The sequence below is a fragment of the Strix uralensis genome, chromosome 8 (genome assembly GCF_047716275.1).
Source record: "Strix uralensis isolate ZFMK-TIS-50842 chromosome 8, bStrUra1, whole genome shotgun sequence".
Lineage (NCBI taxonomy): Eukaryota > Metazoa > Chordata > Aves > Strigiformes > Strigidae > Strix > Strix uralensis.
In genome coordinates, this window is record NC_133979.1 from 1,160,194 (window position 1) to 1,186,308 (window position 26,115).

Genomic DNA, 26,115 nt, shown 5'->3' on the forward strand with positions numbered 1-26,115 from the left:
ACCCCGCCTCCCTCAGCTGCTCCCCAGTTCAGATACTCCAGCCCCTTCATCACCCTCATGTCCCTCCACTGGACTCATTCCAGGATGTCCATGTCTCCCTTGTCTGGGGGGCCCTCAGTACAGGCATTGTAAAACCAGTGGGATAGGCACCTACCGCAGGCTTACTGCCTGGGGGACACTGGAAGCCCCTCCCCACAGCGTGACTGGTTTTCTTCACCTCCAGATGCATTTACACTGGTGCTCGTGAACTTGTTTATGGGCAAAGAGGAGGTACACATGATAAAATAACAAGAAACGCTTGGTTTATATATATATAACTGAAGTTTTAACTCAAGAATCATTATTAGCCTAGATCTATTATTCCCTGCCCATGGCAGGGGTGTTGGGCCAGGTGATCTTTGAAGGTACCTTCCAACCCAAACCATTCTGTGATTCTTAACCATTCTGTAATTCACCAGAATATGTTCTGCCCACTAGCCTACCAAATGAAGAAGAATTTTTCCATTTCACTAACGCTGTACCACTTCTGTGCTCAGGTGTATGTTCTGGCATACACACTCAAATCCAGTTAAGTAGCAGCCTGGCAAACAAGAAGCCTGCATTTATTAGAAAACAAAATGCAAGAGAGTTGAAAACACCAGAGTTCTGTAACGGTTTATATTCTGTTTGCAGCAAATTACCTTTATCTAAACATAAGCTTCATCTGCACTTTATAATTTCTACCAGTTTTCTCCTGTAATTCCCAATGGCACTAATGAGGCTTACATGCAAGCGTCACATCTAGAATACAACACTAAATTATATTAATGAATCATATTTAGAATATTCTGAAATTGTTTGTCAAAGCTGCTGCTAAAAGATAAGAAACTGAAATCTCTGAATACAAATGATTCAATGTAGACTAATTCCAAAATATTATCATGATTTGCATCAATCCAGCCTTTGCTTGGATGAGGTCGGATTCAATTTTTTTGAACAAGAGATAAAATGAACCTTTCGTAGGAATAGAAATAAAATGTATTTAGAGGCGATTTTTAACTTAGTACATAAATTATTGGCCTGGAATCTTTATTGTGCATGTTTAACTTGCAGTCATTATGTAAATGTTTTATTATATAAATATTCATTATACAAACCCATTATGCAAATCCACAGAATCTACACATTCAGCATAACACCGTAAGAAACACGGGGCTGTAGTTTGTAATCTGAAAATCTCGTATTGTTGAAATGTCATCTGAACAAATTGCAGGTATTACTTATTTTGTTCTGACATTTAAGAGCAAAGTGCAGCATCAATAGTTTAAGAATGAAGCCAGAATTTTAAAGAATTAAGGTCTGCCTGAAAAATAACTCCAGCTTTTAACACTTGTGTGCAGTGTGTGTGTGTGTGTGTTATGTTGCCAGTTTTGAAAAGCCAGCTCTGCCAGTGTTGCCAGGAGCAGTAACAGCAAAAAACCATCCAGAAATCTTTCGATAAAATATTACCGCTTTGCAAAGTTTCTGTGCTGTATGTGGCAACTATTTTCTGCTTTGATTTTGACAAAACTTTCCGAAGGCAACTTTTCCCAGCCATGGAGGGACCGATGACCTGGGATGCAGAGCAGCCACCGCTGAAGTGAGCGGGGGCCAGCAGCAGAAGCACCCACCGCCTGAGCGCTTTGCTGCTTAGGACAGGCTTACCAGGAAAGCCTGGCATTTCCTGGGTTTATCTAAACACAAAAGAGGTTAAATTTCATAGTTTCAAAAAGTCCTACAGAAAAAACAAAACTTTTTCTACCTAATTCCCTTAAAGCAAAATGACACTTCTGGAAAATCCACACCGTAGTCTACTGTTCAGGATATAGACGTGTTTCATTTGTTTATACTTGAATTAAGCAAACGGAGAGAAGTTTCAATGCCAGCAGGTTGTTTTGGCAGCTGCCGCTACAGCACGTGGGCAGAGGCAGGACACGGCAAGAGCTCACAGAGCTGATGGGGCCGTCGGTCGGACGCGTAGGGTTTGTGCTTTGTCAAACTAGCACAGCTTCATTTAGACAACAGTGACCAGGATGGGTCTATGTTAAAGCTAGAGAGGGAGAGGGGGTCATAAAAAGATTGCAAGAGTAGCCTTACTTGTGGCTTTGTTCAGAGTGCTGGACTTTGCAATCGTAGTATTGACCACAAGTGTTGTTATAGGCAGTCTCATATGTTTCAAACCAATATTTTCACTCTAGGGGGTTCATGTTGGCATCGTGTTGTTCCCCAACGGACTCCCACCAAGGCTGGGCTCTGCACGCATGCTCTGCAGCGCCAAGCGTGGTGCCAGAAGTGAGGGCAACCAAGAGGTTCACCTCAAAAGTGCACCCCTGGTCCAAACTAAAATGCTGATACGGATGCACCCAAAGTGCATGAACCCCGTCCCCTCAAATGAAGGAAAACTGGTGGCTGCTGTCCTGGAGTGAACCTTGCGTGGTCCTGCCATGAGCGGGAGCTCAGCCTGCACAACCAGGACAGATCTGCTCCGAAGCAAAGCCACCCCAGACCCCCCCTCGGTGCACGTTAGGTCCTCAGCACTGGTTCCATCCCCACATCCCCTCCTGTTTTGCTGCATTACCTGCTGGCATAGAGGCTGAGCATCCCTGGTGCAACCAGGAGGCAGATGTCGTGATGTATATTTTGCTAGCAGGTTTCCCAGCCACTGGCTGCAGGGAAAAAAAAAGTAGAAAAAAGTAAGATTGAGACATAGGAACGTCCTGTTTTATTTGTAGTTGTGTGTAGTGTGTGGCAGTGTTTCCTGACCATACCAACCTGGTCTCTTGGCTTGTTCGTAGTGAACAGTCCCCCTCAGCATGGATCCTCAGCATCATCGCTGGTGACTTCTAGTTACATATTTTCCAGTTCTTCCCTGCTCCCTTGCCCTTTTTTTCACAGTTTTATCCCCATCACTTTCAGTCTAGCTTCTAGTTATTTTCCTAAAACATGAGGATAACGAGTTTAGCTGAATGAAGACAGATTTTCCCAAGTCGAGTGAAAGGCAAATCCCAAGCACCAGGACACTCTTGTTGTTCATTCAGTGCTGTTTCCAGAGAATGGTGACACTGAAGCTTTTCCAAAATAACCCAACAAACCCCCCAGAAAACCCTGTAAGAACTGTTTAGCACATGCAAAATAACAGATTTTTCGCTGACACTGAGGAAAGCGACACTTACCCAGAAATTATCCTGAATTTAGATTTGAACATATTCACATGATGACTCCTCTCCTTCTCCAACACATTTCACTTGCCGCTGGGGCACACGTGTGTGAGTGTGATATGACTGAGCTGAATCTAATGCCCGTCCTATTGTTTCTGGGCAGCCCTAAAGCTGTGAAGATGTATTGCATTAATGTATCATCATAGCAATGTCGTTCTGACGATATATTAGTGTAATACATCTTCAGAGCACTCGCATGATGGGGCTGTCTGGGAAGAACGGGTCTATGAGCTGATTCAATTCAATTACAGGACAAAAGGCGATGCTGGTCCCTGAACAGGCGGAGGGCAATTCCTGCAAGACCCTTCCTGAAGCTACAGAAAGCTGTTACTGGGGAGGGAGAAGCAAAGAGGCTTTTTTAAAAACTTCTAGCTAAATCCTAAGAAATAAACAAAGCTTGATACGAGCACAGATAATGTCAAATATTTTGTTCCACTCGCACTTCTGCTAGAGAGCCACCGTTTTTCAGATGTTATCCACACGTGACAGAAATGAGTATTTTGTTGAAGTGCAAGTACTCTGAACCTGGATTTTCAGGCTGAAAATACTTAACTGACATGAATTATTATCAGATTTCCAGGGCTTTGTGTGTGTACAAAGTGTGAGCTCGTCTTTTAAAATGCTCCATCTCTTGCTTGAAAATGGTTTTAAAACTGAAAGTTTGAGAAACAAAAGATTCTGGCTTACATCTTTTGTCCTGCTAGGTTCTAAAAATCTAAGAGATATCATTGCTGGTGAGGGTTGTTTTACACCACTGTTTTGCTCTGATATATCTGCGATTGTGCGTTATGTGATTTCTGATCTATGAGAAGCTGCTCTCATCCACGCTCAGCTGCTGCCTTTGCACAGTGAAGCTACTCCCAGCACTAATCAAGTCGTGTGAAGGATCTTACCATCAGAGAACATTTTCCCAACTTCATTATTCAAAGTCCAATTAACAGGTACTTCAAACAGCCTGGCAATATTGCCATCTGAAAAGACCTCTTCCACTTGAGCTGCTTTGTCCCGGATAGCTTAAAATTGGTGATTATTGTTCCCTAGCTCCTGGGTTTGGGTTTGGAGTCGCTGTTCCGTTGTCTCCCTCTGCAAGCGATCCCATCTCACCCAGCTGCTGGGTGAGAGCCCTAAAGGTAATGAAGGGTTTTCTCACGTGGAGTTATCGCTTCATCCAGGTGACAGCCAGAGCCGGTGATGTGCTCACGGGCTGCAGGGAGGGGTGAGGTCCTGCCCCACTCGAGACCTGGCATCCTGAGTGGCAACGACGTGCAGCCAACCTTCCTAAATGGAGGTAGATTTATGGCTGCATTAGACCCAAAGCGAAGCTAGTTCCCTTTAGGTGTCTAAGAAACAGAATGTAAAATAATTCAGTGATTTAACCTGATCAGCAATGACAGTGATATGCCTCCCTTATGCCATCATTACTCATCTTGCAGGCAATAGCTTCATTACGGCGCCAGCGCTGCGCTCCTCGGTCGGGTGAAGCATTACCAGGCTGAGCCGGAACATCTGCTCCTTGCAACCGTGCTGGAAGTGTCTGGAGATGAGCCAGGAAACCTTCAGTGATAGACCAGGGCAGGGACGATCAGCAGAGATGGGCTAAGACTGACCATGATCAGGGAGGTTTTACTTGTGCAGTGGAGGGGAGGAGATAAGTAGGAGAAACCTGCACAGAGCCACCGGCTCCTCCTTCACTCCACTTAGGCCCTGGCACCTCCCAGCATTGTCCATCCATCCTGGGGAGGAGGGAAGGACCAGGACATGCTCTCAGCTGTCCCCAGCCACCAGAGAAACCTGTAGATTGCCTATTGGCTCTGTGTTGTACAGTTGGCACCAGTCAGTTTCAGAAGTAGAGCCTTTACTGCCAGAGTAGTACGCTGACAGATAACGTTAACTTAGGGCTTGGATGTCTTGGGGCTTTACAAAGCTTTCACATCCTGCTCCTAGACTGGGTTTATGGAGAACACCCCTTCTTTTTCTGCCTTGATGTAGGCTCCTCATTCTGTGCCATTTGAGGAGGCGGCTCAGCTCTGGGTTTACAGCAGTCCTTCACACAAGCCCATCACTTTACATTTTTTATTGAACAGGGATCTCTGCTTCTCCCAGTCATCAGCTCTGGCCAGGACCTTCAGGTCTGGAAATCTTCCAGACTGGTGGCCTGAGACATCTCCCTGTTCGCTCTGAAGACACAGCCCCAGGGCTCCGGGCTGGTGTTCCCACCAGCTGGGGCTGGGTGCTGGAGCAATTAGTTTGTTTGCAGAAATTCCTGCTATTTGTCCAGCAAAGGATGAGCTACTGCAACTGAAATGAGTCTTTGGGCGGTTGCACACCCTAAATGCAACAACTTGCGGTGCTGCCTCCTACCCGAGTGCATCCTCAGCTGCAGACGTGCTGCAAGGAGCTGCTCCTGTCTGTGGATGAGCAAGACCTCTCTGGAGAACGTCCAAAGCGTGTGTCCCTGGGACACGGAACAGCTCGGGGGCACTTGGGGTCTTTTATGAGCCCTTACATGAGAAAAATGTATGTGCGTGGGACAGCCAGATATCACACCGATGGGCACGTGGTGATCGCGTGGATGGCTTGGTCCAACCTCACAACCGTTTGGGAACTGAAAGTTTTGTGATGAATATTTTATATGAAGTTAATGGCCTGGCTTGTGACCCTGAAGGGAAGTTTTTCAGCTGGTAAAGGCATCGCATGTCCTTAAATCAATGATTCCCTGATATCAAACGCACATCTGGCAGCTTCCCAAGAACTCAAGAGGAAATGGTGTGGAGCTCTACGCGGAGTAAATGAGGGGATTAATTAACAGTTTAAAGACGGCTGTGCAAACACTAATACCCAATACAAACTGCCTGTTGTAATTCTTTCCTTTGCCTTTGGATAAACAAAAAATAAGGAACTTCCAAAATCACACCTCTCCCATACAAAAGACAGTCTCTTTTGGTTTCAAGTTATGGAACTTTTGACCATTTTTTTTTTTTAATGATCCTTGTAAGTACCATTCTTGGGAGATTTAATATTAGGATCCAATTAACTGACATTCAGTATCACAATACACTGCTCTGGGGTCAGGTGACATTACACTCTCTGTGGTCAGGGGGTTTCTGAGGAAGACTTCTCAGAAAAATCTCATTTTTATCAGGATGGAAGGTCATTTTATCAGTTGCAGAAGTTTGAGCATCCCTTCAGGAACAATTAAAGGTATTCCTGGAAATCCTCATGTCTTCTTAAAATCTTTAAACAGGCTGGGAAAAAAAAAATCTTGTTAAAATACAGTTGTGAGGAGAAGAATATTCAAACTAAGATGGTCAAATAACTGGGTCTTTGTGAAGGAACTGAGAAACAAGAGTAAGATTGCAATCTTAGTGAAATACAGAGGTTTAAACTAAAACCATACAATAGCGTTGCACAGAAATAAGTATGAATTTTTTGACAACTTTATGACAAATAGAAAGTATTTCTTGCTTTTCAATAAAAGTAGATGAACTCATTAATAACTCATAAAATTCTATGAAAATGAGAATTTTAATACGTGCTTAGTTTATTCCCTCAGATATTAGTTCATTTTTATTTGAAAAATACTGCACTTTCAAGTGAGCAATTTATGAATCATAGAAGATATTTTAGTGAAACAAAATCTTTAATGTTCAAAACCAAACGAAGCAACTGCAGATTTCACCCTCTTTCCCCTTCCTTTGGTGTAGTGTCCTCCTATGGCTATTTTGGGAGATACTGGTCTTTTGAAAGGAGCGTGCCCATTTTGGGGCTTGCACAAAATTTTAGAGAAAAGTAATTATCTCAAAAATCCAATGAGATGCTTCTTTTTTCTATTTTACTTTTCAAATACTTTTTTATTATTATTATTTATTTTTATTATTTTGTTACAATTATTTCTATCTTGCCCCACTTTAGTGGTGGGTGTCGGTACCGAGGCAGTGGCTGGAGCGCTTTGTGACAAGAGTGTTCCAGCCTCTGGGGGTGTCCCCATCAGGGAGGGCTGAGGGCAGGCAGGCAGGCAAGTAGGCAGGCAAGAAGGCAGGCAAGTGGGCAAGAAGGCAGGCAGGCAGAAATCCCAGGCTGGGCAGGCTGGTGAAGACAGACGCTCCAGGGAGGTGACAGCAAGCGAACAGCAGATGCCACATTCATTCCCACTATACCTGCAGTACCTCCTGTTTTATTTCCCAGAGTCATTTCTTCTGGGCTTTTTTATGAATAAGCCATATTTTAAACACATTAAGAATTCTTTTTTAAATGCAGATTTTACCAAAAAATGGTGTAGCTTTTAAGGGCTCTGAAGAAATATTAAAAAATAGTCATTAATGAGTCATTTAACTCTAGTAATGCCTCCAGTTTCAACAAACCACAGAGAGAAGAGTCGTATAAAATAGGAGGGATCAACAAATGTATTTGAGCCAAAGAGATAAACAGTAGCTAAATAACAGGTTATCATTTGCAGTGCATCGTTTTGATATAGCAAGAGGAGGAAGGATTGTTATAAAGCCATCAGACGTCAGAACAGCTGTGCCCACAGTCCTTTTTACCCCAGGGTAAATGTCTGGGTGGCACCATCCAGGGTCCTCCTGTTCCCCAGCCCCAGGGCTCCCTCACCCTCCAACTGACCGACGGACAGACCAAGTCTCTTCCGAAAGCCACCACAGGCGCGGGGCTTTATTGGGAATAATTATCCCTTTCCCAAGAGTCAAATCCCCACATTAAGCGCTATGAATTATAAATAAGCTCAAGTGAGATTTAATCGTGTATCTTCCTTATTAAAAAGGTCATTGCCCTGTTCTTCCCTACACGGTTTTAATTTTCTGTTTTGCAGAGAAAGGGTTTTTAGGCTGTTTTCAGACTGAAGATGTTCATGTTTAGCTATTTGCCACAGAAGACCCCGCGGCCTCTGCGTGAGAGGATCTCTTGCAAACCCCCTCTCCTGCCAAAGGGTGCTTTGCATGTCACGATGCAGAGATGATCTCCCTGCTGTAGGCTGTGGTCTTCTGGTGAAAAAAAACCTGGCGTTTGCTGCAGACTGCACTTATACCTCTGCCTTCTGCAGGCAGCACAGAGTTTTGAACAGATCCACAAAAATCAGAGTGCAGTCTGATATACGGGAAACTAAATATCCAGAAGACATAACACGCAGACATCTAACAAACCTACTATCATAAGTGGGTTTTTTCTTCCAAAGTAACATCTGGCTGACTGTATCTTCTCCTCAAGTACTGAAATGGAGCTGACTCTCCTTTATATTAACACTCAGCTGCTAAGGCAGACCAGTCAGTCCATATTCTGGAGTATGAGCTGACCATGTGTTCCCCAACATGAAGTCTGCAAGGAGAAAATTCATAATTGCTCCAAAACATCATAACTCCACGAATCTCAGACATGCAGTGTGGCCTGGCAGCGGTTCTGCACAGAGACAGAACCTGATAAAACTTCAGAGAATGGGGAAAACTGTTGTGACTTCTCTTGTAGAACCAACCTCTACCCTCTGCACACAACATCTCTTGATATCCGGCTGAGATTTACGTTGCCCACACTATGAGCCTGCACACCACCAGCTCTCCAAACACTCCTCTCCGTACCGATGTATTTCACATATAGATGTAACCCTGTTTGTCTCCGCCTTCTGAAACTTCCAGCTTTGTCAGTGTGATGGTTTAGCCCCTGCCAGGGTCTGAGACCACGCGGCCGCTGCCCCTCCCCCACAAAGGGAGTGAAATACAAAGCCCCAAGACTGAAATAAGGAAAGGTTTAATACAACAATGCAATAGCAACACAACAAACAACAACAATAACAATAACAGTAATAGTGATAGCAATTAACAGAGCAAAATAGCTACCAAATACAGCAGTGAGAAGCACGATGTACAAAACCACGAGTGCACCGAGCTCCGTGCCAGGAAAATGTGACCTGCCAGGATGTGACGTACACATGGTATCTGAATAACCCGGCTAGAGCTCCCCCCCACTGCTGGGGAAACTTAACCCTATCCTGGTTAAACCAGGACAGTCAGTCTATGTTCACATCTCTTTTCTTTTATCAGCATGCCTTTCTAACAAAACCGCTCTACTTGCTTTTCTTGTTTCGTGTCATCAGCAGAGACATCTCCTCCAGCCCTCAATTTATCTGTCAGTTTGGGATATTTTTTTTTCTTTACGTTTTATCTGATTTTTCTTTTCAAACGTGCAGCATGGCTTCTCTAAAGCTAAATGGCCTTCAGCAATCAATGTTTAAATGGCCCCTAATATGATAGGGCCATTCTCCTAATAGACAGCAAGCTCTCCAGATTACCTGCAGTTCCTTGGAGAGGACTGTCTAATTACAGCATTTGGTGTAACTTTAAACCCAGTAGAAATGTCTTCAGATGGTTTTTCTGGGTGAATCCTATTGTTTAGACTTCAGATTGTTCTCAGCATCCCACAGCAACTCATCTCCAGGAAAGAAAGGTGCCTCCTTGTGCCCTTGATCCTGTATTTCCACCCACCCTCTGGGATCAAGAAGGACCTTACAGATGTCTTAAAGCATCTGGTGATAATCAGATGGCATCATGATGGCATCACCCTTGGAGACCACCTTCTGTTCTCTCCTACTGAGCCCTGTTCTCATCGCCGAGGCCATATACGTACGGATGGGCTGGGACCTCCGCGCCTCCTCTCTTTTGGGACACAGTTTGCTGGGCTTGGCTCAGTCTCTCATGTGGACCGTCGAAATGCCCTGAGTCCATGATGAACCAGGACTGGCATCAGCTCAGCCTTGTGCTCCCCACACTCCCAGCCCTACGAGGGTCTTCACTCTCCACTGGTGGATGAGGTATCTCAAAGACTGGGTCATAAAAGCCAGTCCTCAGCACTGAATGGGTTTTGTTAGTTCATAAACTGGGGGCTATATTGTAGTTATTTAACATCCTGGCGAATAAGGGAAAAAAAATAATCCCTCTTGGCTCAGGTGAAGTCCTCAGAGTTTTTCGGTACTACCCTGGACTTGCACCAGATTTTTCTCCTTACTGACTTATGTTTAACACCAGGGGAGGAACATGCTACTCTTGCAAAACTCATCCATCCAAGCCTTTTGAGAACTGGTCCATATGGCAATGTGTATGTGTGCTACACCTGATGCCAGATACCATATGCGTGGTAAGAAAACACAGTTTTAATTGTGTACTCTCCTGAGGAATAACAAGTGTGATGATTTATCAGGCATCATATCACATGGCAGCAGCAGAAAATAGGCATTTGAGTTTAGTTTCATAGGTGTTTCTCTTCCCGGCTAGAGAACCTGGTCTTGTAACTGAAGATATCCAGAGCAGATTACTTACATATAATTTTGTGTATCAGTAAGTCTAGTTAAGAGACCTTCTGAAAAACCCATAGGGAATGGCCTTGGACATGAAGGACTCTCATGTTTGTGTTTCTTTTACTTCAAGTTTTTTCCGATCTTTGATCAAAGATCTTGGCTGACACAACCGCAGGCTGATGGACTGGTGCTAATGAACCTTCCAGATTTCTTTCTCTCAGACACTAAGTCTGATAAGTCCTTGGGCTCTACAGCCAGGAAAGCCAGCCAGACATGTTCCTGATATCTTGGTAGGTCCATAAAATGCACATGGTCTGCAGAAGGGCAGAGCAACGTGCAGTTACCCTGGGGTGTAAAGCATCATGTTAAAAAACCAGTGAGAAAACCGAGTTGTCTCCTGAAACTCATCTCCATTCACCAATGTCTTCATATACAATTTATTCTCCCTGCTGCTTATGAATATCATTTTTTGAGCTGGATGTGCATGCAATGTAACATAAATACGCTTACATATACTTATGCATATATCTTTCACATAACAAGATTTAAGTTCTCCCACACAGCCATGGGAAATCTCTAGAACTAAAAACAAGCTGAGGAAGATGAAATACTGTGCAGACAAGTGGGAAAGATGAAACATGGTATCTATGTATTCCCTAAGAAAAATATTTATCTATAATATTTACTAAAAGCTTTCTTATGTGAGCTGGATGCAAAATTTCTGGGGACATGAGAGTTTAAATACGACTTAATTTTAATATTTTCAAATGTATATACGTGGCGTTTACAGCACTATAAAAATGCATGCATAGTTTGCAGCATAAATTAGGTTAATAGCTCAGCATAAGATCCCTATAAGTACAATTATTGTGGGAACTCCCACCAAGTTTCCACCCCGCAGCGTCGATGCATTTGAGCTGTAGCCGTTTGACGTGCTGCTGGCTGGTGTCAGCACCTGAACCCACATTTGCTTTCCCTGCAGATATTGCTCCTGTTGATATTTTTCAGCCGGACGGGTGACTGTGTGCCAGACCCGAGGGCTGGTGTTGCTTATGCCATAGTGGAATTGTGTCAAATACCTAAACCTGTCAGTGCGGAGTGGCGGCTGTGTCGACTCCGGCTGAGGCCGGGCATTATCCCATTCAGGCGGCAAAGCGAGTGCCAGAAGCACAGCTACAATCCAGGAACTGTTAAGAAAGCAAAAGCTGGGAGGCAAGAAACTAGGTTATCGCCTGATATGTTACGTTTCCATTAAAACAAAAGTTTAAAGCAGAGAATGTTTGGTTTTAGCTTAACTCCAAAACACGAATAACTTTTTATGAAATTCCAGGTACTTAGAGATTATTTTTTTCTCTTTTTTACAAATTGATGCTGGGATAGGATACATCATAAATTATTCCCAGAATTCAGTATACAATATTTTGGTGCGTACCATATATCTAGGGAAGTGTTGACATTGGAGAGCATTACAATCTCATAATTTAATACTAATTTTTGACCTGACACACAGGGGAATTTTGCATTTTATAACATTTTCTTGGTATTAGAAACAAAACAGAATTCTTGTTGGAAGGTCTCTCCTCTGTCTGGGCAGATGCCCTAGGCAGGAGGGGGCTTTGCATCCTTCACTGCTCTTCAAAGCAATAGTAAATAAAATTTTCCTAGAAATTGATTCAACCTGGTCAAAGTGGAGCAGGACGAGGGTCATGATGTGAACAGTAACAGCTCATTTCTTTGTGGAAGGTTTGGTGGGGTTTTTTTTGTAATTCATTTCTACAAACAACATAGAAAAGAAAAAAAAATAGTTCTCATGCAATTTCTTGTACCCCATGAATTATTTCATTGCATTTTATGAATGTTCACTTCAATTCACAATAATTTTCCAATTTCAGTCTTATCTTTCTGCTTTACATAACCAGTGCTTACTTGGGTTCTTTCCCGTGACAGGTATGCTATATTGTGCTTATTAATGAGTGCTATCTTGCTAAGTGATGCACTGTTATAATTGATGTTTTGAACCTTGCACCCTTTAAAACATCAATCCGTGAACAGATAAGCAAATGAAATTCACTGCCGTGATGGACATGAACATAATACTTCTACTCAGTTCTCACTACCCAGCTCAGATTTTTGTCATAGCTCCATAAGTTGCAAAGTTATTAACAGTCAATTAAAAGCTTCTCTGTCTGGGAAAACACTTTCAGCAAGTCTTTTTAACCTTTAGGCCTACAATTTCCAGCGTCTGTGGTCATGACTGCTATGATATATTGTTTTAAGATTAAAATGATATTTAACATTTTTTGGTTTGTTATGTAGTGAATGCCTTCTGAGGAATCTAAAACAATTAATTTGCTTCCCACCTAGAGTGCACTGCTCAAAAGACGTAGAAAGGTGACCTGTGAACCAGGTAGCAGTTTTCATCTGAAGGATATCAAAGCGCTCACTGCAAGGCAGGAACCACAGTAGGGAAAAGCTGGGAGGTGCTGGGATTTAGAAAACTACAAAAATTTGTGTGTATGCTGACTCCATGTCAAGTGGAGATAAATTAGCTTTTGAATTGTATAATCATTATTGCTCTCTAAAACAATTAATGTTTTCAGTTACAATACACTAAGGAGTTACATACACAAATATTTCCATTTGGTCTTCATTTTGTTTTCCATCAGACAGACCTCTACCTGCTCTCAGTAGTGCTCACACTGACTGTCCTTATTTCTGTGTAACAAGGCAAACACTGAAGATCTTACTTCATGGCTTTTGATCCTTCAGGAGAGGAGTGCTATTGTTTAATTTTTAATTAATATGATGAAATGTTTGTTAGGGCACAACACATAAGCACCAAGTGGTGTGGTGAACAAGCCTGAAAGGGCTTTTTCCCTGGAGGTAGGACGTGGGATGACCCACCCATTTTACACCCACAGCCACCCATGAGAGGTGATCGGTCACCGGTTCCCTCCGGGAGCCCTTGGGGTGCAGGGGTCCCCCAGCTGAGGAGGTTTACCATCCTTCATGTCCAGCTGGTTGACGTATGATCAAATAGTTGTTAAAAAGTGAGAGCACCCGTGCTGAGCAGCGGATGCTGGGGCCGCTGGCAGCCAGGGTGGATCAGCTGCTCCAGCTCACCCTGATCTCTGGCTTTGCTTCCCACTGCTGCTTAGGTGCAAACCATAAGCCCTAATGATGCTGAAACTCTTAAGGCAAGGTTTTGGGCGAGGGCTGTGCCTTATACGTGGTGAGACAGTGGTGCAGGTTGCCCAGAGAAGCTGTGGCTGCCCCCTCCCTGGCAGGGTTCAAGGCCAGGTTGGACGGGGCTTTGGGCAACCTGGGCTAGTGGAAGGTGTCCCTGTCCATGGCATGGGGGGGTGGAACTGGATGGGCTTTAAGGTCCCTTTCAACCTGAGCCATGCTGTGATTCTACATTCTCTGAAGCCCAACAGGTACAGAGCTGTGTTAGCGAATTGCTCTTGTGACTCTGGAGGCTGCTGAGCTTGACTGTGGGGCAGGGTCAGGAGAGGACCCTTGGCCAGCCTCAGGAGCTTGGCAGGGTTTGCAGCCCAGCTCAAAGCTGGGATTTCCAAGCAAAAGCTGCAGCAGCTGCCCTGCTCCCCTTGAATGTGTGTTACCTGCAGCACCTAGCAAAACTCTCTGGCTGCTGTTCAGATGCTGGTGAAGTTTTAGGTGTTTTATGCTCAGCTTCCAGTGACTTTTTTTCTCTGATTATTTCATTTCAGCAAAACCCTTTGAGAGCGGACAGTACCTGGACATCTACGGAATTACAAGAGACCAGGCTGGGGAGTATGAATGCAGTGCAGAAAATGATGTCTCAGTCCCAGATGTGAAAAAAGTAAAAGTTACAGTAAACTGTAAGTCATGTTGTTTTTTAATCACTAAATCCAATGGAGAAGAGGGACGCAGCTGAGAAGAAAAGTCTAATGCAGTGAGCTGCTGCTTGTGGTGAAATTGTAGTGTGTTTGGGTATTGTATTACAGCAGTAAAATGACCTGTGCTATTTGATGTACGAGTTAGTCTCACCAAAGGAAAGTAAAATGAGATGAAGGTTCAAATGCTCCTTTTGTCTGCTGGGGCACAGTAGTGCTGGCGTGCTGTCACGGGCTTTATCGCAGGCGCTCTCGCTGGGCTGCAGTGTTGAGACTCGGGTTTTGGAGTAGTTTTTCAGTAGTTATCTGAGTAACTTCTGAGGACTGCTGTGGTTGTTGGGCTGAAGTGTTTCTGATTTAATTTGTTATGGTTGTGTGATAACATAAGGAGATGAGAAATTTTTTGAAATTGTTTGGGCGATTAGATGGCAACTGATCCCTGTGGAAATTTGAGGTACTCCCGGTAGAGGCAACAAGCTGTTTCGTGTGGTTGCCCTGGTGTGAAGACAAGCACTTTGCTGCTGCAGAGTTCTGCTGTAGTGTCCTCGTTGGGTGGTGGGTAACCCCCAGAACGCTAAGATAGCCCGTTACCTGTCCCTGCAGCCTCTCAGGTCTGACCGCCTGGGATTTTCAGACTGAGGAGGTGCTTCTGACTTGGGACTGAATTTGGTTTAGCACTTGGTACGACATGAAACATTCAGAACAGTGTTTTTTCTCTCTACAACATGTTAAAAAAAATGGAAAGAAAATGGGGATAATTACTCTCATTCATTCTAACTACAAATTTTCTTAGGTTAAGTGCAATTACACAGCTTGTAATTTGTAATAGTTTCTGGTTTGAAAATCGCTGTGGTGTCTTTATTGGCCACAATTTTTTGAGATCTCAGCTTTGTGTCTCCCTCCACAGATCTTGTTCCTATCAATTTGCCGTAGGAAACAAAGCACCTCGTCCCCTGGTCGCACTAGAGCTGGACGTGGGTTGGGTTGCTGATGGGGTTAGCTGTGCTACCCGGGTGTTTATGGGATGTTCCCACATTCAAACACTGGTCAGGCTCTTGTCATTTACATGGCAGCAGGGAACTTGCAGTTCATGCTGTCCTGGAACATGGTGGGTCAATGCACTAAGGAACACTTCTAGAGTAGTTTGATCACACCCTGGGTATCATGGGCAGCTTTCTGTACTGCTTGGGCACATAGGCTGGTGGCACTGGCTGCAGGTCCTGAGGCTCTGGTATAATGTGCTGTGCCCATCAGGCCTTGCTTTACAAGTCACAAGGACAGACTTAACCTGCAGAGCAGCTCAAGAAGGCTTGTGCTGAGTCCATCGCTGTTCTTGCTCCTTCTTTGCCCTCACTGACATATTTCCACCTACATTAGCTTTGCTGAATTCCCAAAAGCAGGCAGCGCTCTGGGAAGAGTGGGAGGAAAAACCACAATGGATGGTGTCCTGTGGAACCAGCACCCTGGCTTGTATCAGCAATAGTGTATCAACAGGAATGGGGAAGGGATCATCCTCCGTACTCGGTGCTGGTGAGGCCACACCTCAAATACAGGGTTCAGTTTTGGGCCCCTCACTACAAGAAAGACATTGAGGTGCTGGAGCATGTCCAGAGAAGAGCAACAGAGCTGGTGAAGGGTCTGGAGCACAAGTATTATGGGGAACAGTTAAGGGAACTGGGGTTCTTTAGCCTGGAGAAAAGGAGAGGTTTATATTGGATATTAGGAAAAATGTCTTCACAGAGAGGGTTGTCAAGCACTGGAACAGGCTGCCCAGGGAAGTGGTGGAGTCACCATCCCTGGGGGCATGTGGCGCTTAGGGACAGGGTTTAGTGGTGGATTTGGCCGTGCTGGGTTAACAGTTGGACACAATGATCTTAAAGGTCTTTTCCCACCAGAACAATTCTATGAATCTAACAAGTGACCATTATTTTTTGTGCAGTATGTTGTTACTGGAAGATTGCCAATAGGAGAAGTTGTGCAGATGTTTGCAGAGGTGTGCCCAGGGTGTTTTGGGGTGACACCTTTTGCACAAGCTGCACTCCAAAATGGTTTGTGTTGTTAGATCAATAACTTGCCATAGGGACCAGAAGGAATGGTGGGGTCAGTCTAGTTTTAGCAAAACAAACATTGCAACTGTGTTATTGCATATCATGGGGGTTTTAATAAGAGTAAAACTAGCTGTCTTGGGACCTAAGTGCTCATAGAAAGGGAGATGTTGGTAGGCCTGCTTGGTGGCTGTTTTGCTGTGTGTTTGTGGTGGGTTTTTAAAAAAAAAAAAAAAAAGGACAGAGGATGTGGTAAACTCCTGACATCTCTCCTGCCTTCTGAGAGGCACATATGAGTCCTAGTTTGGATAAAAACATCAGGCTCACTGACCAAAGCCAAAACTCAAGCTTAAATCCAATGTGCAGCTGATATGCTAGTTGGTGTGTACCCTGCATCATGGTTTGTGTCAAAGCTGGAACTATTTCAGACCTCAGTTCACCATTTTCTGAGTCTGTCAGATGTCTTTGGGTGGGAAGGTGAAGCTGAGCAGTGGTGGGATGTTGCTGCACCAGCCCTTGGCCCTTCCACCAGCCCATCCTGTGGGTCTGTGGCAAGCAAAGGTCTCACTGCGACAGCTGGAGCAGGACCCAGGACTCGCGTGTGGCAGCAGCAGAGGCTGGGCTGCAGGTGGGGTGGGATTTGCTCCCCCTAAACAACGAGCCGAGGAGGTAATGGGAGAAACAGTGTCTGTGTTGAAGGATGTGCAGGCTCAGAGGGTCGTACTCCTCTTTGGAGCAAGGGGTGCTCAGGTTTGACTGCAGCACACTCCATGAGGGTACCTCCAGCTGCAGTAAGAAACGTGTTGCGGGCTGTTAAATCAACCAACAAGCTCAGTAAATACTTGAATAAAGTGTCCAAGCTGATCTTTGTCCTGATTCAGCTCCCTGGGCTAAGCTGGAAGTGTCCTTGGCTGTAGTGTGGGTGCACATGGCATTACGTCAGGTTTCGGCAAACTTCTAAGTCTGCACTCAGGATGCACAGGGTATTTTTTTAATGTTTCTTAGAACTAAATAAGAAACTGGAGAGGACAAAAACAAAATTGAAGCGATGTAAAACGGGGATCTGGCTACAGCATGAAGCAGTTTGTATACATGAAGGATTTGCTGTAGTCAGCTAATTGCTAATGCACTTCTGTCGGGATGTGTACATTGTCCCCCAGCCAGTTAAGCGCAGTGCAAAAGCACTCGGAACATCTGCTCCCTGCTGCTGCTGCTCATCCCTTCCGACCAGGCAGAAAAACAGCTCGCTGCCTTCAGGAGAGGGTCGTGCCAGAGCTGGGCGATGCTGGGAGAGCTCATCCTGCCATGATCAGCCCTGGGGCCCGTCGTTCGTGGTGGGTGGGATGTGCTGGGGTGAGCTTTGCTTCCCAGCACCTCGGCATGGGCAGCCCTGTTCAAAGAGGGACATTGTGCATGCGATCAAACCCGCAGAACGATGCCCGTTTGCCTGAGGAGCTGGCCTGGCAGGGCAGCTTTCCATCAGTAAAAAATAAATATTTCATTTAGGAGAGCGGTGGTTTGTTCTACTAGTCACTATTTACAAGAAAACGGTTATCAAATTTATTTTCAAGTTTAAATCTGGAAAGATCTTAAATATGAAAGAAGAGAGGAAGCCTTTGGGTCCTTTGTTACCCTGGGTTGGGCAGTTTCCTTTGGCAAATGTTCCTCAGTTATGCTTCTGCTTTTTAAGATACCTGTTCATTTGTCTGACAAACTAATAAAGAGCAAGGCTTTCTCCCTCTGCTCCCCCTGAAACAAATCCCATTCCTTTATTGTCTCTGGTTTTGCAAGCTGGTTTAACTCTCCCACTGACGCCCTGCCGTGCGGGCTCAGCACCAGCTCCGCAGCCTCAGCTGCTCCTCGCCTGCCCCGGCGTTACTCTGCAGTTGTATTTCTGGTGCAGGGGTGTTGTGCCCACTGGCCAGGAGCCTCCACCATGTCTTTAATTCCACTTACTGGCCACTCAGTCCCCCAGCGAGCATCCCTGGAGCAGTGACCAGCACACCAAACTCTCCTCCTTTAGTCTTGTGGGATCCTGTCTTTTCCCCAAACATCTGCTGTCTTTCCCACCTGTAGTGCTTATGGTAGAAAACGCTCTTGGAAGTAACGTGTGTAATTATGCTTCCACTCCTGCTTTTGCGTGGATCTGACGGGGTGTGGCCGGTGGCGTGCTGCAGAGGCATCGCTTCATCTCAGCGTCTGAGTAATCCCTGTTCCATCTCTGTGCCCCTCCACCGCGTCTCGTACAGCGACGTCTTGACATACGGTCTCCAGCAGACAGAACGGTGACGGTACCGCGCTGCATTTGCATGAGGATGATCGCTTAACCACTGCTCCTGACAATTTTTAATACTGTTTCACTGTTATTAAAAGGAACGGTCTTTACTGCAGACCTGATAACTGTAGAATAAATCAAGGTTTTATTGTGCCCAGTTAATAGAATGTATCAATGAGCCCTGAGCGGTTACGGTGGATATAAGCATAATTTTGAATATGGATATTCATTGCATATAGCGGTTGTTCAGTCATCCAAGCATGTACAAGAAAATTACCAGGTTTAAATTACTTCCTGAATTTCAAGTTTCTTGGCTGGGCAGCTTCCAACCATACATAAACAACCAGCTTGCTATCTGCCTTACAGCACATATATTATAACTCTAATGACTTTACAGGGATTTTTTCTTTATGCTGCTTCATATTGCATCATCTACATTTTCTACTTAATTTATGTCTGTCCCCCATAATTTTCCTTTTAAAAATGGTGGCCTGAGAATCCATGGTGCATTTGTCTGCCTGAATTCTGAGAAAGGACGGGGAAAAAAAAAAAGAAATTGAGGCTGCTGGTTTATGAAGAAGGAATACTATACCAAATCAAGTTTAAAATAGATAAGATATAATCCAATTTCATTTCACAAGTAAATCTTATTAGCATTTTCCATTACATTTTATAAAGCAAATACTGATTTACAGATGATGATATTGAACCCCACTTTGAACAGACCAGTGTCTGGATTAGCAAGACTTTAATATGTCATCTGAAAGCTGGTCTGAAACTATCCGTGTGGTACTGCAGCTGTGCTGACTCTACTCTGGTTTATTAGTGCCATACTTAAAGGCAGATGCTAAATGCCAGAATCTCCAGAAGTGTTGAGACCATGCCGAGATGATGAAGAATGGGACGTGTGCATCATGAAACTAGTGTTTATTTTAATATATGTAAAATTGTCAGCTACCTAAATAAATAGCAAATGTGGACTTTTTTCAGATAACACAAACTAAGGGTCTGGTTTTCTGCAATTGTATCTTGAACAGCTCTTTAAAGCTGGATCATGTGGACTTGACTGAATTAAGATTCAGTGGCTTTGGAGAGGGAAAAAGCCATTCAGTTGAAATTAAAAGACAGTAATTTAATTCCAGCCTTTATGAACCCCATCATGTTGCAAATTGCAGGCCAGATTCATCGGTGCTTACCAGGGAGGTGAAAATTACAGTTCCTGTGCTGAGGAAGCCCAGCTGGCACTGGGCAGCACTGGTGTGGTCTGGTCCTGTTGGGTCTGTTGGTTTGGCTGCCTTGGGGTCTTCCTGGCAGCACAGGAGGGAGGACAGGTCTTCATTTCTGAGCCAGGACTCCCAAGCAGTGTTTCTGGCACAAGTTGCTTCGAAGGAGATAATGCCTAGTGCAGCCTGGGCTCAACCTACAGCAGTTCTCCTGCCTCCAATGTGCTGCAGTCTATGGGAGAGAAAGCAAGTCTGCCAAATTTTGTAGACGGTAAATACAAACAATACAAAGATAACTCAAAATTTTCTAGGTATTGAGCCATGTCTGCTTGTAACAGCGTCTCTTTGTACAGATATTTTCCATTAGGTCTTGAAAATATTGGAAAAGGAAAATGGAAGTGAATAGACTGTATGATAACCTGTAAAAACTGTATTAACCTTGTAAGTTGTGCCCCTGAATCAGTGTCGCCAAGAGATGTTTGCCCAGCCTGTTTGTAAGGCGTCTCCAGTGATGGCAGCTCCATGGCCAACATACTCAATCACAGCACTTAACTGAACATTTTTCACAGTGTCTAATGTGAACCTTCCTTGCAGAATTACAACCCCATTCCTCACCTGTCCTCTGAGGAATGGCGAACAGATCAGTCTCGCCTTTCAGTCTCTTTGGAGACAGTGGATTTGTGCTCCCCATGTTTACCTCCTTATGTTCACCAGCCCTGATTCACCTCATCGTTATTCTTGGGTCATGTTTTCGAAGGGATTGACTAAATATTTCTTTTCTGTAGATCAGTTGGTGCTAGGGAAGGACTTTCTTGAATAAGGTATTTAAAACTTGAGCTACCATGCCTGGTGAGGTGTTGGATTGCCCAGGGTGTGGCAGGATTATTTTTGATGCCTGTTCGTATATCTGGGTAGGGCACCTGCCTTGCCTGTGACAGCAGGATGCTTTAGCAGGGTTTTATACCCGGCACTCTGGTCTCTCTCTGCAGAACGGCTGTCTCACCTCCTCACCGTTTTCATCCAACTGGTGAATATTAGGTGTTGAACTCATTCCCGTTCGGTTTCATCCAGTTTTCAGGCTGCTTCTTCAGTTTATCAGGGTTGTTTCAGGGTTCTCATCTCTGATAAAGGTATTAATGAAAGCCCCCAGCAGCGGCAGGCCTAGGACTGATGTCCAGCTGAGCAGACAGGACAGCAGACCCCTGAGCTCAGCCTGCCAGAGAATGTTGCTCCCCTGAAGGGAGCCGTGAGCCAAGCCCCACGCGCTGCCACGGGCCAGACGTGCTGAAACGCCTGCTGCAGCATCTGCCACCATTCCCTGCTACGGGCAGGAGCTGATGACCTGACACCACCTATTCTTAACAAACCTGTTGGCAATAGCTCATCTTCTTGTTATCTTCTGGGTGCTTTCACATCTTCGATTGCTTGAGCGGCATTTTTATGGGGATTGGAGATAAATGGACTGGGTTGTAATTCCCTGGCTCCTGTTGCACTCTCCGCTTCTGAAAAAGGTTCGCGAAGGCTGTGTTAGGCACTTGCTCTGCATCTCAGAAATACCGTTGCAGCTCTGCATTGGCTTAATCCAGCTCTTGAATATATTTTTGAAATCTATTAGGCCAATTTTGGAAACTTATTAGGCCAGGTTTTGTATTAGTTTGGTTTATTCAAGTATTTGCTACATTATTCTTTTCTTGTCTTAACCTGAAATATAAAACAATTAATTGTGGTCACTGAATTGGTCAAATTCTGCGTTTGGAATGATTCTGCCTCCTTTACCCTTTTTCTGCCTGTATTTTATGTTCTTCAGTAAATCATCTAAGTTGTTTTTAGGTGGGGTTTTTTGCTGGTTGTGGTTTCTTTTTCCTCTCCTTTCACCAAGTTTTCCCCTGCCTCTGGACCCCAGGTCTGTGCATCACCCGGGTTGTGGTGGTCTCACCAAAGTCCAGAGCGGAGGGAACCCGGGCTGCTGCCCACCCTCCCAGGCTGCAGCATCCGAGTTCTGCTGCTGGCTCACAGCCGGAGTAGCGTCCGTCCCGTGGGACTGGGTTTTCAGGGAGCAGCGAGCTGGTTATGAAAGGCGTCTGCTGCACGGACCTCGTGCCCCCTTCCTGCTGTGATGGTTTGATAAGATATTTTATGCTGTGAGGTTTTTTTTTATAGAAGGAATGTGTGAGTTTCTTGTATGAATTTTAAGTAACGTGTTTGTTTTTTGCTTGGACAGGTTAGGGTTTTGCAGAACAGCTTACCTCATTAGCATTTCTTAGAAGTCTGCCTTACTGTTGCTATGGCACTTTGCATAATATTATGCATAATACTCTGATTTTACTTTGAAATCAGACATACTGTACAAGCCACTCTAACCTAATTATATCTGTAACCTTAAACCTACGGGGAAAAAAAATTATAGGACTTCAGTGTTTGTTGGGGCTCCTAATACCTGGACTCATTGCTGTGACTTTGTTTTCTCAGAAAGTGTCTTGCTGTGAACTGTTGCTGACCTACGAAAAACATGGCAAGGTTTTTTATTTTGGTTTCAACAAAGAAAATTTCCCTCAATCAAGGTGAATGCATTATTAAATAAAAAGGCAAGGCCCAAATATTTTTCCAAAGGTCCCAGTTCTCCTATGCTTTGGTACCAAGTACAAAACTACTCGGAGCAATTTGCAGCTTTAATTTCCACTCTCCTCTAATATAAGAGAGGGGAGAAGGGAGGCTTCTGTTTAAGCATAAATAAATAACTCTGATACTTTCAATTTTTAATAGCCACAGATGTGCAGCTTCATATTTATATCCCTGACTAAATTTAGGACTTGGGGGCTGTGGTCAGTGTTGGCTGTAGGTCATCAGGAGTCATTTTGTTGGAGAAACCAGTGAGTCTATACAAATGTATTTTGATCCATAAGTGCAACTTCACTTTTTTCTTAAAACAACATGGACAATGTACTTAACAGTTGTATGTGGTTGTGTTGAGTCTTTGTTTTTGCAGTATCGTTTGTTAGTCAGCCTGAGAAGGAACAGCCTTCTCATCTGTTGTACCAGAAGTTTACAACAGCGAGTGCAGTCAAGGATGCTGCATCTCTCAGCCTTAGAGGACCTGAAACTCAATCATAAATGTTTCCTCTTGGTGAGGACACTTCCACCCAATGACAAAGGTTTTTTTTTTTCTTTTAAACCAGCTAAAACTAGTTCTCTGAAAGAACAAAACTGTGGAAGAGAAGTTACTGCTTTTCTTTACGGTGTCATTTATATCAAGTAAATTCGGTCATGTCAACTCTTCAAACAGAATTGCACCCACGAGATGAAGTCATATGTTCGTATTTGACCGTGGAACAGAAAGACCTTGTCTGGGTGTTGCAGTGGTTGATATTATCCATCTGGCTGAGATTCACACATTTAAAACTGCATCATGTAGGTCGGTCTCTTTTTAATCACGAAGTATTTCCCAATATCGTAACGATGGAGAACAATTTGCAAGTATACTGAGCATCCACAATTCCCACCGACCGTTTTGAGAGGTTCGTGTGCATGGAGCCTTGGAAGACCGAACTTTGCAATACCCATCTGAAGTATCAAAATTACACTCTGAAAAGCTAAAAGCACTCCGGAGTGCACTTTCACTGGCTTCTGTGAAACAAAATTTCCTAAATTCTCGGGTTACCATTCAAAAGTGGGATTTTGGCTTCTAAGTCACACTGGGGACTCCTGGAAGTCTGACTACTGGTTCATATTTGATTCTGTTAATGAATCAGTGGGGCTTATTGCAGTGTGAGCTTTCCAGAACGTGACTCTGTTCTGTTCAAGCCTTCTTGGTCTTGGATGTGTGGGTAAGGGTGATGCTGGTGCATGTGCTCTCATGGCAGGTTGGAGCCCGCAAGCGTAACAGATGGTCCTGGCCAGGCATAAGCTGTGTCCAAAGCATGACTTCAGGCTGCCCTGTTTTCCACAAATTTTCTGGTTTCTTTGGTAAGAAGGCTGCAAGGATTTGGTCCCCTTCTGTTTTGTTCTACCTGCCACAGACCTAGGGAGTGGATGGTATCCTTCCTTTGCTTTTTTTTAATCTGAAAACGGTTGCAAAAGGACAAAGTTAGAGTTGTTCTAACATTTTGAATGGTGAGAATAATGCTGCTCCACAAGGTGCTGTTGGGGGACTGCGGACTGACTTCTCGAAGGACACGTTGGCAGCCTGCAGCACAGGCAGGTCAGGAGTGACGCAGGTGTGGAGGTGTGTGTATTAGACCATCAAGACCATCTTTTGACTTGTTTTTCCTGTTATTGTTAAACATTAACCTAGTTCTAAAAATTGGATTCTGTGTTGTACAAATGTTCTAGTTCAGTAGTTATAACTTTTACATCTGAGCTGCTGTTCCAATTAAAAAGACGTAGGAAGGCCTTCAGAGGAATGATGGAGAGGACGACTTTCATGCAGCACATAATACAGAGCTGAGAGCAGAGAAATAACAGTGTAATTAGTTTCTATATCAGTGGGTCAAATATATGAGAATACAAAGCCACCCACTCTAGGTAAAGGAGATTAGGTGCTAGCACAGCTGAGATGAAAACTTTGATCATGGTTTAAGTCAATAATAGCAGAGCTTGTCTTTGGGTCCAGCCATCCAGACAGGGAGCTGCTAGCAAAATATTTCGGGTGAAACTAGCACAAATAAGAACAGGGTTGTTTTTTCATGTAAGATAAAGATCTTAGAAGAATTTTCTGCTATCCTGTGAAATGGAGCTTTTGATCATGCACAGTGGAATCAGACTTGAGGCTTTCTTACTTCTGGGGGTTTTTGTTATTTTTGGTGAACATTAGGACTAAATTCTTATTCACTTAATTTGCAAGCTATTCTCACCACTGAGATCACTTGTATGAGTTATATGATGTCCTGTCTCGTAGTAACACTTAATGAAAAACAGCTTACACTAATTCAATAAAAACTGCTCATATATTTAAAACCACCTCAATTGGTGGGGTGGGGAAAGAATGTAGTTGATTTGAAGAAAATATCTTTCTCCTCACTGGTAGTGAAAGAAGGCTCTTATGAAAGTAATGTTTGTCATTTTATGTCCTTCAGGTATTTTTATTAACATTTCAGAAGTCAGATTAAAACAATATAGTTCAAGTTTCTGACTCGAATGCAATTTGGCTCCTAAATTAACATCGATTTCTTTCTGCGGTGTGATAGTTTACTATTAGGTTCTTCAAACCGTTGCGCAGTTACTGCGTATTTCTGAAAAACGTTGCTCATATTGAAGCGTGACAAAATTGATCATAATGTTTCTTCATGTAGATGGCATTCTGCTGCCACAGCACATAATGGAGGGCTTTGGCAACATGAAATGAGGTCTTGTATTTGAAGAAGTTGGAGCATTAGTACTCAAGATATCCCTCCAGCAGATAAGGAGTACATTTTTCATCTTTTCAAAGAAAATCTCTGCTTAACTCTGCCAACTGATTGCGGGGCTATTTTGGGGGCAGTGGGGGGACTGTTTGCCAGTGGTGTGGTGCAGATGTGTAAGGACAGCAGCTTGTCAAGTGAGCTGCCTCTTCCTTCCATGAGATCAGGGGTTGGCCAGTGGCATATGAGGCTGCAGCACAAGGATGCAGCTCAGCTCCTTCAGTGGAAGAGGAGAAGATGCTCCAGTGTAACACCAGTGTTGCTGCTGTAAGGGCTCTGCTGTTGGCTGCAAAGGCAAATTATGAGTTTAAAACACCAAAAAACACCTCAGGTTCTCCCTTTGCTGTGTGAGGAGTGTCTCCAACACCGATCTGTAAACCACATGGAGGAGGTAGAGAGCTATTAAAGCATGTGCAAACAAATCCTTTTGTGAGCACTGTTTTCTTGGGAAGCAGCGGGTCTCACCTAGCTATTAAAAGACTGTTTCAGGCTCGTTCCAATTGGAGACAAGGAAAATTTTTCACAATGAGAACAATCACATACAGGAAAAACCTCCCCAGGGTGGTGGACTCCCCAGCATTGGGCACTTCTAAGATTCAGCTGGACAGGGGGCTGGACACCCTGTCTAGACTGTTTTTGTCAAGAAAGGTTGGACCAGATGATCCTTGAGGTCCCTTCCAACCTCGTGTTCTACAATTCTATTATTCAAATCTGGATTTTATTGTTTCAGAAGCCTATGGGTGCTAATTATTTGTCATTTCTGCA

The 26,115-nt window shown here is 44.1% G+C and overlaps 1 protein-coding gene across 1 annotated transcript in view; it reads left to right on the top strand.

Annotated features, from left to right (window-relative positions):
- The window catches only part of NEGR1 (neuronal growth regulator 1), a 290,225-nt gene that overhangs the window by 184,149 nt on the left and 79,961 nt on the right, over window positions 1-26,115 (top strand). The window contains exon 4 of the mRNA XM_074875772.1: window positions 14,265-14,396. Within this exon, the coding sequence (XP_074731873.1) occupies window positions 14,265-14,396 (132 nt within the window). The remainder of the gene's footprint in view (window positions 1-14,264; window positions 14,397-26,115) is intronic.